At 35.5% G+C, this 14544-nt stretch overlaps 1 protein-coding gene across 1 annotated transcript; it reads left to right on the plus strand.

Moving 5' to 3' along the window:
• Positions 1-4613: 4613 nt before the first annotated feature.
• LOC104404029 (probable G-protein coupled receptor 125) lies at positions 4614-13129 on the plus strand (the record flags this gene model as incomplete). The annotated part of the gene is made up of 6 exons (XM_010012369.1): positions 4614-4815; positions 7948-8097; positions 10818-10979; positions 11268-11471; positions 12552-12765; positions 12921-13129. Coding segments are annotated over 6 exons (1141 nt in total), but the record flags the coding sequence as incomplete, so codon positions are not given.
• Positions 13130-14544: the final 1415 nt, after the last annotated feature.

Below are 14544 nucleotides of genomic sequence, written 5' to 3' on the forward strand. Positions count from 1 at the left end.
CTGTTCCATTTTGTTGGGTCTTGCAGAGTATTTTATCTTTTGTTCTTACCTCTTCACCTGTTTTCCCTTTTCTGATCTTTCTGCTGCTGGTCACTCTAACAACACGTTACTCCTGGAGGTGCCAGCTGTAACAGATAGCTTCTGTATAGATTCTCTATCTGTAAGGTAATTCCCTTTATAACTACTCTGTGTTGTACCTCCCTGCAGTAGCTCCTACTGAGAATTAGTGTATGTTATGGCATATGTTTTCGCTGTGGTCTGTAGGATTTCTTAATGTTGTAATGACTGCTTTTACACACTTACTTATTTCCACTTTCTTTATGCTGCTTGACTATGTTGATCTTCTGCTTGATCTTTTGTTCACAGTTACAAACTTTTCTTTCTTTCCCTGTGTACATTAGAGTTATTTAAAGTTGCCTTATGTCTGTACAGCTAGTGTAAGACCATAAATCTTTTATCTGAAGAAATTAAAAGTGAGTTAAAGCATGTTGCTGGGACATAGTGTTTGGGGGAGAAAAGACAAGCTTTTAAGTGCAGAAGGCCTTCTCCAGTTGTAGCAAGAATTCAGGTAAAGTCCTGAGTGAGAGCGTTTGTTCTGAGTTCATCTTTTGTATGTTTATCTGTTGGACAATTTGAGAAGGGTAGCTGAGTATAAGGAACTATTAGTAAGGGAAGTAGTGTTAAGATAACCTGCTGCACAGAGGCAATTTGGAGCTACGGAAGAACTTCTCTTTCACATTGTAAGGAATTATTTATATAAAAAACTTCATGCATATCCTCTTTTTACACTGTGGTGGTTTCAATTGCAGGGATGAGCAATATCTTAGAAAATGAGAACTTCCTGCTTAAGATAAAAGGTGAAGAAAGTCAAACAGATGCATACTGTATTCATCAAAGAACACATCTATTTAAATCACTTATGCATTTTTTTTTTCTTTATGATACAAGTGTGAATCGCTCTTCTTTAATTTGCCATTAGAGGTGAAAACAGATGGTAAAGGCTTATTTCAAAGTGTTTTCCATTAAATTAACCTATGCTGTTCAGTGACTGTTCAGTGTAATAGGATTTACCCCCTCTGGAATTCAGTAGAAAGAAATAAGATTTCAGGAAATGTTCAGCGTATCAAAAATTTCACTGTGTCTGGGCTTACTGTAACAGACTTCCATTTGTAGTTTAGGTAGTGTAATAATAAAGAGTAATTTTTCACCTTTGAGACCATATGGAAATAAGGCGTTGACTAGTGAGAAAATGGTTCTGAGCAGATGGCTGTAAATGATCCTAGGTGAATTTGATTTTATAGCTTTTTAGTTGGAACTGGTTAGTCATTTTAGCTTGGAAGCTGTTTCAAAACTGACATCTAGATTTTTATCCCTTCAGAGATGGGATAGCAAAGTGTGGCAAAGGTGGATGTTTGTCTTCAGTGTCTTTGGCAGTAATAGTAGCTTAGCATGAATTTATAAAGATTAGGTAAAAACTGTCTTCATTATGGAACCAATTTTTTTTTAAATAAATATTCTTTTAAGTCTTACTCACATAATATCCCTGATATTGCAGTCCATGATTAAATTGAAAATACAGCTTGCATGTTAAAATGTAACCTAATGTTTCTACTTCAGTAAATCCTTCAACTGTTGTGTTTAGAATAATTTTATGCTGGTAGTTGATAAAATTTTTTCTTAAATTTAAGAATAATCCTTTTGAAAACTGTTACTCACTGGACGTAATTAATCCTGAAACTGTAATTGTCATGATGAATTTAGAAAATTACTAAGGTATAATAAGAAAAAAAAATTAGACTACCTGTAAGCTAATGAAATGATGATATAAAAACTCATTGTTACTGGAAGTATTATTGATTTAAATAAATGAATGTTTTCAAAACAGAATTAATATGCATAAAGAAAAGGATTCTTTTATAATCTTATGGTCTGGATTGTCTTGGTTTTTTTTTTTCCCTGAAATGAAATTACAGTACTTAAATGTAAATGAACCATCTTTTTCTGCACAGCTGTCTACTCTCATGTACAGGTGATAAATTTTGAGCACCTAATTATAAACAGCGATGAAATAAGAGTGTTAATACAGTCCAGATTTGCACTTCTGCTAGCAGTTACATAAGCTGTGAAAGATACTCTAGCTTAAGCTCGAACGAAATTAAGAATGCAGCCAAACTTACATAGACTTTATTTGAATGATGAGAATTTCGTGTTGTTAGTCACCTTTTGAGCCCTGCTGGAGGGATGTCCTCTCTGGCTTCATGGAAAGTGGAGAGTTCCTCATCAGCTCATCTCATGCAAGTATTGGGAGGAAACAATTCATGGCTGGGAATGACCCAGGTTAGCATTCACTTAGCAAAAATAAAGAATAAGGGAAGTGTGAATGCAGTTGCAGCTGGAGTTGGTTCTCCCATCTCATTCACCCCTGGGCTGCAAAGAAACTTGTACCTGCACAAAGGGTATTGCGAATGGGAGACGAAAGAGGGTAAAGGACACTTCCCCACAAAGCACTTCTCTTGTTTTTGTGATGTTAGATTATGGCAGAAAGTGGGAGTTTTAATTTTTCCACCTTTTATATCTGGTTTAGTGGGAAGCTTTAAAAAACATTAGACAAATAATATATTAGTTTTATTAGTAAAATCTTTCTGTAGGTATATTTTATAGATGTGGTACAGACTTTGGCATTGCTAGTATTCTTTTGAGACGATCATGGTAAAAGATAAAATGCTGTGTAGAGAGATAAGTGAAAAGTAAATGCAGTAGGAATAAAAGGACAATAACAGAAGGGGAAGAGGTGGATTAAAAAATAGGGAAAGTGGTAGGAAGAACAGGGAGAGAAGGCAAATAGTATTGTGATAATCTGATAAACTTTGAAGTACTGTTCAACACTGAAACTGTCACTTTTTCCATTCGATGGCTACCAACGTTCCAGAAGATACATATATAGAAATTATACTTGTTTAAAAATACAGTAATTAAAACTCTCTTGAAAAATGTGTTTTTCATTTAAGTCCTGGTTTTCCACTCTGTTTGTTAGTTTTCTAGTATTTTAGCATTAGGTGTGAATAGCGAGTGCTGTTTTTCTTGAAAATATTTGTCTTGGAGGCTGTGTCGTACAACATCTGTCAGTACCACAGAGTTTAAATTGTTCTAAGGCCATGTGGCCGTGTGGAAAATGGAGCTGACTTGTTCCGTTTCTGTTTTGGCAATATTACTTAGATTTTAATTTCCTGAGATGGAACATTCTTCAAGGTTACTCCATCCTTCTGAAAACACAGATATTTTCGTTTCTCTCTTTTTCTCTCAAATATAGATATGTTTTGAGCATATCTTAACTTATATGACAGTAGTGATTACATGGCCACTTACTGAAATGCAGTCCAGATATAAAAGCAATGCAATCTAATGGAGTTTTTTGTTTGACCATTTCAAGTTTTGGGGACAACTGCTTTGTGCAAAGCCCTTTGAAAGGCTTAAAACTGGGAAAAAGTATGTTAGCTCTTAAGACTGTTCAAGGAGCTTGACTTAATTAAGGTATAGAAAGCCTGGTATGATCAAATGAAGCTCTGTTTTGCTCTCAGTTTTAGTTAAACCTTGTATACTGGGTTGTTGGATTTGAGATACTTAGCATTCTGCAATTTAGGTATGTATGCTTTTTGCTTTTAAACTTTTAGTATTAGCCTACTGAATGATAAAATACTACTTATCCATATGTTAACAGTGGAGAGTGGCTGGCATTCCGTGTAGAATGGCATTTCTTGTCCCTGTCCTTCTCTGTTCCAGCACTGGAGCTTAATTCAGGCGTGGTTCCCTTCTGTTCTTAAGTTTCTTTTGAACTGGTTCTGATGTAATGAATTATCAGTGCACTAAAGCTGTATTGCAATTTAATTTTCTGTATTTATTCTTCAATTCATTTTTATCTCTGCATATGTTTTTACAGATAAAATATGCAGTAAAATTACAGAGGAGAAAGTTGAGAGACTTAGAAGTTTTCTTGAAAAGTGCTTAGTTGCATATGCCTCAAGTGAAAGGAATTCTCTTCTACTCTTAACATTATGATCACTTTCTTTTCCCATTGATTACTATTTAGTATCATGTTTGGTTGCAAAATTGATCAAAGTGATTGTACTACTGCTACTCATAAATACTGTAAATGTAATCTTCTGTTCATATCTGCAGTTTAGTTTTGATATGAATGCAGCCGTTTGAAAGTTACATTGATACATGTGAACAAGACAAGTAGAAAGCTTGCAGGGCTTTTACTATGTGTTTAACTGGTTTTATAGTGTTAATATGGAATTTTTCGTGAAGTAGGCAAGGCTTCTTATAAAAAAGTGAACTATTTTTTAGTAATTTTTATAAGCACCTCTCCACCTGCAACCTCATGAAAGAATTAAAAAAAAGCGTGCTAGCATTAAAACTCATTTTGTTAATAGTACACAAATATGAACAGCTTGAAAATACTGAACATGAGCCAAGGTGGCCCTTTAAATACTTCAGAGATGCTTAGTTTTGAGTGTCTCATTATTTTCTTTATTTCACGTTGTAGTGCTTAATCCTTTTATTTACTTGTCATGTAAATTTGTCTAATTTTTTTTTTGCCTTTGCCTCCCCAGGTGGCCTAGAACATTGGCAGGCATCACAGCATACCTGCTGTGTACACGGTATTCTGCTGGCAGTGGGATATATCCTGGCAACTCACAAGATGAGAGAAGAGCCTGGCGCAGATGCGACAGGGGAGGGTACTGGGCCGAAGAGGACTACTCCAGGTGCCAGTATGCAAATGATGTGACTAGAGTTCTTTATATGTTCAATCAGGTAATTTTTTGCATTTCTAGAAAATCAAATTCTTTAATGAAAATAAAACCTCAAAAGTCTGTTTCTCTGAGGGTTTTCTTTTAAGCGGGTAATGCTAATGGTGTAGATGAATTCTGAAGAACACATGCCTCTGAATACAACACTAGAATTTGTAGAGTTATGTTAAGAGCTTGGTTTAATACCTGTTTTGAGTGCCACCAGATTGCAAGTGCAAGGAAAATTTTATTCTTTGGTGTATTTGTGTAAAGCATAGGAGGATGGTACTTCTCATGATTGGTTTTGTCAACTGGATGACCTGTCCTCGCCACATGCTTTAAAGAAATATTGCAGGCTGAAGTTGTAAGGGAGAATAGCTATTTCCATTATAACAACAGAGTAGTCAAACTCTGCCTTTGTTGCTGTAAACTTCTAATAGTGTGAGCAGTGAGAGTTAACTAGTGAAAGTAGTGAGTATTAACTAGGTAATCTGGTAGTACTCACCAGGATACAAGAGGGTATTCTAGATTTTAAGTGTAGCTATGAAGCAAAAATTCTCATCCCCAAATTCATTTTGAGGCTTATGTCTAGTTAACTCACACTTTCACAAACGCTGTTCTACAATGATGTGTCCAGCCTTGTAAGTATAGGTGCTGTATTGTATAATAGTCCACAAAGCTTTGAGCCTCTGGTTTAAGCTTGATGGTTTCGACTGCATACTATTAGATCACTAGCATCAGTGCAGCTGGTGAAACTACAGAGATGTGAGAATAGCTTTTGGTATGGTGAGTCTTGTGGTTTTTTGGGTTTGGTTTGTTTGGTTTGTTTTTTACTAATACAGCTATGCCACTTGAGTTGATGATGTTGGTAGCGCTGCCCATGTTTAACATAAGCTCTGGTGCTTGTCTGGTCTCTGGGTAGGATTACTGCATGTGTTCAGGGTGTGAGCTCACATGCTTCTAGAGAAAACTTCACACTGTATCAGAAGCACCATAGCCCCTGACTGGGACAGTCTGGATCTGAACTGATATTTGCCCTTTGGATGTCTCCAATTTATACGTGTAGTGAGGTCTTGACATCTAGTGACTTGGGCTCTATCTAGTTTGAGGCAAAAGCATTGAACTGTGTATTGTGTAGACAGGTCGTTGCTGACTTGATTCCTCTGTGTTCAGTTACTAATGCAGGCATAGCTTTTTATCTTCATGCTCTGCTTCCCTGAGAACCAATGAGCAGTGGTGTAAGAAAGATTGAAAGTGTGGGAGAGGGAGAAAGGAAAAGGACTAACTGCTTTGGTCTAAGATAAACTTAGGCATTGACATAACTGCGCTGTGCTGCTTTACATTCCTAGCACTAGAGGTGCATGCCCTGGCTTGGTAACAAGAAATATACTTGAGGGCTGAAATGGAGGGTGGTAGTGCTAAATGACTGATTAGCAGGTGGGAGATGATGCCAGGAATCCCTTTGTAGGACACTGCAAGAGTTAAGTGTTCGCTTATTGAGAGCTTTGATGCTGCTGTTTAGCTTTTTCCTCACCTGGGAATTCACATTTTCCAGCAGGGTCTATAAGTACTCCTGGCTGTGTACAGTACTCTATGTACTGTACTGTGGAGATGAAACTGCCGAAGAGCCTGGATTACTTCAGCCTGGCCTAACTGCTTTTGCTTAGCCAACATTTTTCAGGTTGTGGAAGAATGTTGCCAACTTTGTGTTAAAAAGTTTAAAATGTGAGGGTCAGATCAGTATCTTCAGAAAAAGCTGAAGTATAATTTCCATGTGTGAAGTAGGTAACTTCCTATTATCTCATTAAAAATACATGCTCACAGTGGTGCTACACTGAAATGTAGGTTTAATTTTTATTTTGAAGGAAGAAGTGGCATGTTTTTGTTTTAGTTGTTTTTACTCATTAGACCCTTCCTTTTTTTACATGTAGTAGGTCTAGAATTTTTAGCAGTATTCTGCAGAGAAATTTATTGTCTCTTTGAGACTAATAATAAATGTAATTATACTACAATCGCCTTTAGAGCCTTTGAACACAAAGGTAGTTGAGCTGTTCTGAAAATCAGAACTCTGCTAAGCAATTTAAATTAAGTAGAGGTCTAGGTCTAAAATGGAGTGAAACCTTTGTAGCACTTAAACAAGAACATTTATATTTCACTGTTCTTGTTTGTGTATCATACATATAAAGTTGTAAGTGAAAAAAATTCATGTTTAAAGAAAATGTTCAAAGAAATTATGCATAATATCTGAATTTGAAAGTTTACTTTGTTGAAAGTGTGTGTTATGACTTTGAATTTTATTTACTCTTTATATGCCTGATTTTCAGTGCTTTGGAAAAAAAGATTAGTGTTCCATTAATTGCATTCAAATGTACATACAAGTGCCAAGACCAGCAGGAACAAATACATCATTGTGCTTTTGTGGCACATTACAAATCCAGTAGGACAGACCAGATATCTGTACACCAGTAAACAGAGAGATGGAACAACTCTGTTTTGGATTATCATGGATAAACAGCATCTGAACATGAGCTGATAAGATTCGCGCAGCTTTCCACCGTGCTATGTGAATATCCCATTTTTGGTCCCTGCTAGCTCAGGCATGTTGATGTTGTACACTATTCAGTGAAGAATTTTCCAGCATGGTGCTTGTTTCGGGAATGAAATCATGAGCTTTGTCATAGAGACTATCTTGTTTGGGGTGGTTTTGTGTGTGTCCCAGATGCTTTCTGTAATTACAGAATCAAGAGTGAACGCTACAGCAGTGGTGTGTTTGAATGTCTTTTGGCTTCTGTTGCTGTAAGATGCTGTAGTTTAGGAGCTTTGTGTTGTCTTGCCTAGGCTTGGGTGAAAAGGAAAATAAGTACTTTACAGTAATTGCTTCCCCCCACTCCTTTTCCCAGTGCAACATTCCTTCTCCCTACTAGGACAGAGAACAAAACCGAATTTCTGGGTGCCGGTACAAGTGCTGGTTCCCTGGCTTATAGGAATTATTTTTGCAAACAGGTAAGGTGGTAGTCCCTGGCTACTTAAAGCACTGTGATCCCTGTGGAAATTGCTGTACTCTTCAGGGAAAATACTTATTAATTACTGAATTGTTGCCTCTATCTTGCGCTTAATTTTCACTTCTTCAAAATGATTATGTTTGTTCTCTACGTAGATGCCGCTCAACCTTACTAATGCAGTGGCAACAGCAAGACAGCTCTTGGCTTACACTGTTGAAGCAGCAAACTTTTCTGATAAGATGGATGTTATTTTTGTGGCTGAAATGATAGAGAAATTTGGAAGATTTGCTGAAAAATATAAAGAGGTAACTGGATAATTTGCCATCACTTTAAAGATAATCAAAGTGTTTGTCCTTAAGTATTCTGAGCAGTGAAACCTTCTTCAACATTAGATGCAGGCACTGAGTTAGTGGATTATCAGATTCTATTCCATGTTTTTGTTTGTTTAGTAGGTCCCTGAAGTTGCTGACCCATGGTCACAGACTTCGCACTCGCGGTGAGATGATCCAGCATTCACTGGACCTGTAATGTGAGTAACACCTCTGGTCAGCACTGGAGCAGGGAGATAGGTACAGTAAGTCTGTTTTTATTTAATATGGAGTGGGTCACACAGGTTTTCATTGGTGTGTTCTTATCTAATAAAAATACAAGTAATGAAAGCCTCAGAGATCCTCTCAATAATGAATAAAACAAGACTTATGTTCTCCCCTCCCACCACGGTAGGCTGTCTTTATTCAGTATTGAGCTGTATCTCTAAGGTTTTCAGTATTCCTCTGTCTTGCAGGATATAAAACGTTAAAATAAAATCTTAGAGAACGCTCACTGTTGGGGAGAAAAATGCAAGTGGTCAAATAGTCCCACTTGTGGGTAGGAACTCTCTGTTTCACTGCTGAACAGAGGTTATATTGATCTCACTGTACAGTGCATGTTGGGAAGTTGGAGACCACAATACTTCAATTCTAAACTTGTGCAAAAAAAAAAACAAAACAACCAACCAAAAAAAACCCAACAAAACCCAACCAAATTTTTCCTGTCTACCCACAGCAAACCTTAAATGCTGATTCCGAATTCTTTGCAGAATTCCTTGGAGAATTTTCAGGCCAAACTTCCTTTTTACCATCAGAGCTTGGACTTTTTGGTGTATTTTGGAATTATACAAGTAGTTCGTTAAATGGCTGGTTTTGTGCCGAGTTGAAAATAGAAACATGTTTTAGATTGCTGCATGATTTGTTACATGATAAGGATGTTCTTTTCTCGGCTGTGATTTATTGTCTGTAGAGTGACACAATCTGGCATTACATTGCCATGTCTGAAGGTATATAGATGATATAAAAAAAAAAATCTAAGTTAAATTCTTAGGTAGTTTTGGTCTTAACTGGTTTGATTTGAAGTCAACCTTTGCTTTGCTGGTATATTCAAGGAACATGAGTGCAATTTCATGTAATAGTTTTTAGTATCTATAATAAGACTTAGCTGTTATTAGGGTATTGTTATTGCATTCACTTGTACCATGTTACTGTTCTTTAGTTTGTGTTACAGTGCTCATTCTTTTAAGATAAATACTGTAAATTATAAAAAGCTTTATATAATAGCTTTTTCATGGCAGAAGCAGCAAACTGAAGACAAATGTTCAGAAAAGTCTTAGATTGTCTTAAGTTAGAAAAGAGTTGGCAAAAAAACTTACGTATACCTTGATAAGCTGGGGAAAGAATGTGTAATTTATTTTTTTTAACAGTTCAAACCAACTTGAATCCTGTGACTTCAGGATCTTAATACAATAGTTTTTGTAAAGTTGATGTGTAAAATGTGTTACTATTTTTCGAGTAGTAATGTCATAATAAGCATCTTCAATTAATTTAACTTTGATTTGTTCTTGAGAATTTAAAGGGCTACAACCTGCAAATGCTGTTTGAGGCTCTGTTAGCTGTTGAGAATGTTTACTGACTGTAGTTTCTGTCCTTACAAGAGGCAGTTCCTAAGACAGTAAATATTTTTATATTTAGTTCTTGCCTTTATTTTTAAAGATGTAAAAAGAACAACAAACTACTGTATTCTGTCCTTACTAGTAATATTCTGAAAAGAAATTGGTAAGTCTGGATGGCAAAGGAGATGTCTGCCACACCCCACCCTGTTTCTCTTAAGCAGAAAATCCCAGTCCCTAAATTTAGTCACTGCGAATTGCATTTCAGTCAATTCAACTAGAAAATACATGCACCTTCTCTTTTGGTCCAACATTCGTCACTGTTTCTTAAATGTTATGAAAATCCAGTGAAGGTCAATGTTGTCAATGTAGGTGCTCATTAATTCTGGTGGAGTTGCAGCCTAAATAAATTAATTCCCTTTACAGTTTGTATTTGTCTGTCATACAGAAGACAGGGTAGGGACTGTGAGCATAAACTTATAACAATGTAATTGGTGGTTTGAAAGCAGCTGTGATACTTACGGATATTTGCTGTCTCATGTATAACCTGTGATCTAAAACAGGTCATGCAAAAATGAAGGCAAGTAAGGAAGCAGTAAAAGAAAAGGCAGACATAGCAAAAGGAAGAGAAGCAGAAGGATTGCATCCTAATCTTTGCCTGTATTGCTCTTTTCTTCTTATCTTCCCCCATACATGCAACCTGTTTTATTGTTGATTTATAGTTTATTTTTTATTTAATTTTATTTCAGTAACTATAGTGTCTAAAGTAGGTTATAAGTAGTCCTTTTAAATAATCATTACAGTAGAACGTGGAGCATTACACTCTTTGGTTTTAATGAAATACCTGTATTTCTCATGGTTTTGTTTTCTAAGTATAATGTAAACAGACAAATTACATTGGCATAAAATTTTTCTTGAAAGAAGGTAAATGCTTGAGTCAAAAGACTTGCAATATCTCAATGTGACAAGTGGGTGATTGAAACAGGAACAACCAATTTCCTTTTGCTTTTTGTGCTGACAAGTCGCTTTGTATTTTCTGATAATGATCCTACCTGATGAATGCTTTCGGAGATATAAAGTAGTCTTATTTCTCTTCTCTGCTAGCTTGGTGATGTGATGGTGGACATAGCAAGTAACATTATGTTAGCTGATGAACGTGTTTTGTGGATGGCACAAAGGGAAGCCAAGGCTTGCACTAGAATTGTACAGTGTCTACAGAAAATTGCTATGTATCGGCTTGCAAATGGAGCTCAAGTTTATTCTACTGTAAGTATAAATTTATTTATTCAGAAGACATTTTGCTGCCTCTTGAGTTTCAATAGCTTTTTATTTTCTTAATACATGTTGGCATTGTCTGAGATGCCTACTATTTCTGTAGGGAGAAGAGAAGTACTCTGAAGAGATTTATCTCTGCCAGATAAACAGTTTTCTGTGTGGTTTTTGTTTTGTGGGTTTTTTTTATTCTGCTGAGGCAAAGAATCCCTTTTAAGATTATTCTTCTTCTTCTTCCTGTGATGTGCAAAATTATTTAATGTTCGATTTTTGTCATTACAGTATTCTCCAAATATTGCTCTTGAGGCTTATGTAATAAAGGCTGCTGGTTTCACTGGGATGACATGCACTGTATTTCAGAAAGTGGCTACATCAGATCGTACAGGGCTCAGTGATTATGGGAGAAGAGATCCAGATGGAAATCTAGATAAACAATTAAGCTTTAAGTGCAACGTTTCAAATACACTGTCAAGTCTGGCTTTAAAGGTTGTATACTCATTGTTTCCCTACTGACTTTGTAAAAATATCTTATATATGAGTCATTTAGAAAGCTAGCTTATATTACTAATTTCTAATGTTAAAGTAGCATTCCTACGTAATGCAGAATGACTGTGACAAGAGATAATTAAAGTGACAAAGGATAATAAAGCTTCATTATAGAATGTTTTTTAATAGACACGATTTCTAATGAGTAGGTGTGGCTTCCTTTATTAAAACTTACTAAGTTGAAAGGTGCTTTCAGACCATTTCATAAGTATGGAAATCGAAATGCTCCCTAGGTCATAATAATATTTGGCTTTATTTTGCTGTGTATTCACCGTCATTACATATTAAATGAAATATTACCAGTCTCCTTAAGTATCTGAAGTATTCTGCTCAGAGTGATGCTGTAATTAAGTATGAAGTAGAAAATGAACCTGAAAGGTTAGTTTTATTTGAATGTGTGTGTGTGCATATACACACACACATGCGTGTATGTATTTGTGGCTGTGTATAGAATGGAAACACTTCCTCATATTGTGTACAAGTAATTTTTCAATTACATTCCCTAACATACTAGCTTGCTTTTATCACTTAATTCACTTGAATGTCACTGTAGGGTGTATATTTGAAATTATATTTATGTAATTCTGTGAAATCACATGCATGCTCCTCTACCTAAGTATAATTTATGTACAAGTTGTCAAAACACGTTTGTACACAGCAATTCATTTTGAAAGCTACTAATGCACAATTACAGCATTTCTCTTTGGTTGCTGCTTCTAGTTGCCAGGAGTTTAATCTGGAAAACTCTGGTAATACTTTACTGATATTAACTGCAACTTTATTTTCTGTAACAAGAAAAGTAACTGCAGAATCTTATTTTTTTAATTTTTTTTCTTTCTAAAAAAGTACTCAGACTTCAGTAACCTGATTCAACTATTTTATCATGGATTACTTGGAGATACTGTCAGATAGGTTTGTCACAACACATAGTCTGCTAAATGCAGTTGGAGGATTTGCTAATTTAATCTCTGTAAAGAATTTCACTTTCCCTTAAAACTTTAAAAATCTGTTTATTTTTAGAACACAGTTGTAGAGGCTTCTATCCAGTTGCCAGCTTCCCTCTTCACCCAAAAGCAAAAAAGAGAAATCAGACCAGCAGATGAATCTGTCTACAAGCTTCAGCTTATTGCATTTCGCAATGGAAAGCTTTTTCCAGCAACAGGAAATTCCACAAATCTGGCTGACGATGGGAAACGTCGTACAGTTGTAACACCAGTTATTCTTACCAAGATAGGTTTGTTTTTATTATTACTTTTTTATAATCTTTAAAAAGCAGAAAGCATTTTTGACCTCTTTGTTTCAGCTAGCGTAGATCTTATAAAAGTTTTTTAGCATCTCATGTGTTATGTGTTGACAAATTCACGTGCAAATACATTTCTTTTGTAACAGATGGTTTAAACCTAGCCAGTCACCACGTTCCTATAAATGTGACACTGCGGCGCATTGCGCATGGAGCAGATGCTGTTGCAGCTCAGTGGGACTTTGATCTACTGAACGGACAAGGGGGATGGAAATCTGATGGTTGTCGCATTCTTCTGTCCGATGAAAACATTACTACCATTCAGTGCTACTCCCTCAGCAACTATGCTGTTTTAATGGTATGACAGTTAGAATTACGTGTCTCTTTCTGGCACTTAAAAATACTCAAAATACAATTCTGTTTTTGTTTTGTTTTTTCCTTGCATTAAATAAAATTAGCATTCCCATGTTTCAGTTCACATAAAACTAGGCATAAGAAATCTTCAGTTTTTGCTTGCATTGATACAAATGTTGATGTAAGATGAGGTTTAAATGGAAATCTGTCAAAGTGGAATTAATTGCTGAATATATTAGACACAAAAGAATTTTCATACAAAAAGTACTGTTATAGGAAGCCATTTTAATGAGCTACTCAATCAAAGGAGCTTTTATGAACTTCAGTCTAATAATGACAGTTGAAAACAAAGTTAAAAAAGCCTATCTTCTCTGTGTTAGATTAAATTTGTTAGCTTTGTCTGTTGACAGGTATGTGTTCCCAAGATTTTCTTTTTTCTGTGATCTATAAGCAGATAGCTATTTCACTGCAAATTAGCAATTCATTCACTAGTATAGAAGTCTGTAACCAGAAGACGTCAATTGAAAAAGGACAAAAAATCAATGTTAATGAAATGGTTAACCAGTTCTAAAATGTAGTAATAGTTAAAGAAGAAGGGAACAAGACACCTTCTTTTAGTGCTTGTCAGTTATGAAGCAGGATTTCTTCTGTCTCTCGGTTCCCAGAGCTCTTCATTTCAGAATTTAGCCTGGTAAGCTTCCCTTTTTACAGATGGTGACTGCTATCCTGCTCATCAGTCATCACCACAGATGCTAAATGATAAAATGTGATACCTAAAAATGGTGGGCTAGCAGGACCAGTAAGAGGTTTAGGAAATACTGTGAAGTGTTAATTTGGTATGGGGTTTGTTGTAGTTAGTGTGCTCTGTGTGGAATTAAATACATATTTTTATGTAATTGTGTGTGGAAAAATGAGGATTCCTTAAGGATGATCAGTACATTAGAAGCTATTTTTTTTTTGTAACCCAAATTTTCAAAACTATTCCTCTTAAGAGAATTAAATATTAGAATACCAAAAAGCTAAGCATAAATAAATTAAGATTAATATGCCAAGCTTTTAAAAAGAACTCAGCAACTTTACCTTTGAAGGTACTGTTTTAAATTACTTCAAACTGTTATAATCCTGTAGTTACTTTCTTTGATTTTCTTTTTTTTTAAATATGTAACCTTTTTCTAATACGTAACAGCATTCTTTAAAACAGAATTAAACTTCATTTGTATGTGTAGTATGCATTAGAGAGATGATGCTTTAAATTGGTCACATTTCTGTCATCTGGAGGAAATAAAAGCATATTCAGTTTGGCGCTGTAAATTGTATTTGTAAATTAATAGACGTTAAGATTATATCGATATCTTACTGTGAGTTATCTAAAGAACTGTGGACAAACAGAAATCAAAAAATTTAGAGGAAGGGGCAGCT

This window comes from Nestor notabilis, unplaced genomic scaffold (assembly GCF_000696875.1).
Source record: "Nestor notabilis isolate BGI_N333 unplaced genomic scaffold, ASM69687v1 scaffold19610, whole genome shotgun sequence".
NCBI lineage: Eukaryota > Metazoa > Chordata > Aves > Psittaciformes > Psittacidae > Nestor > Nestor notabilis.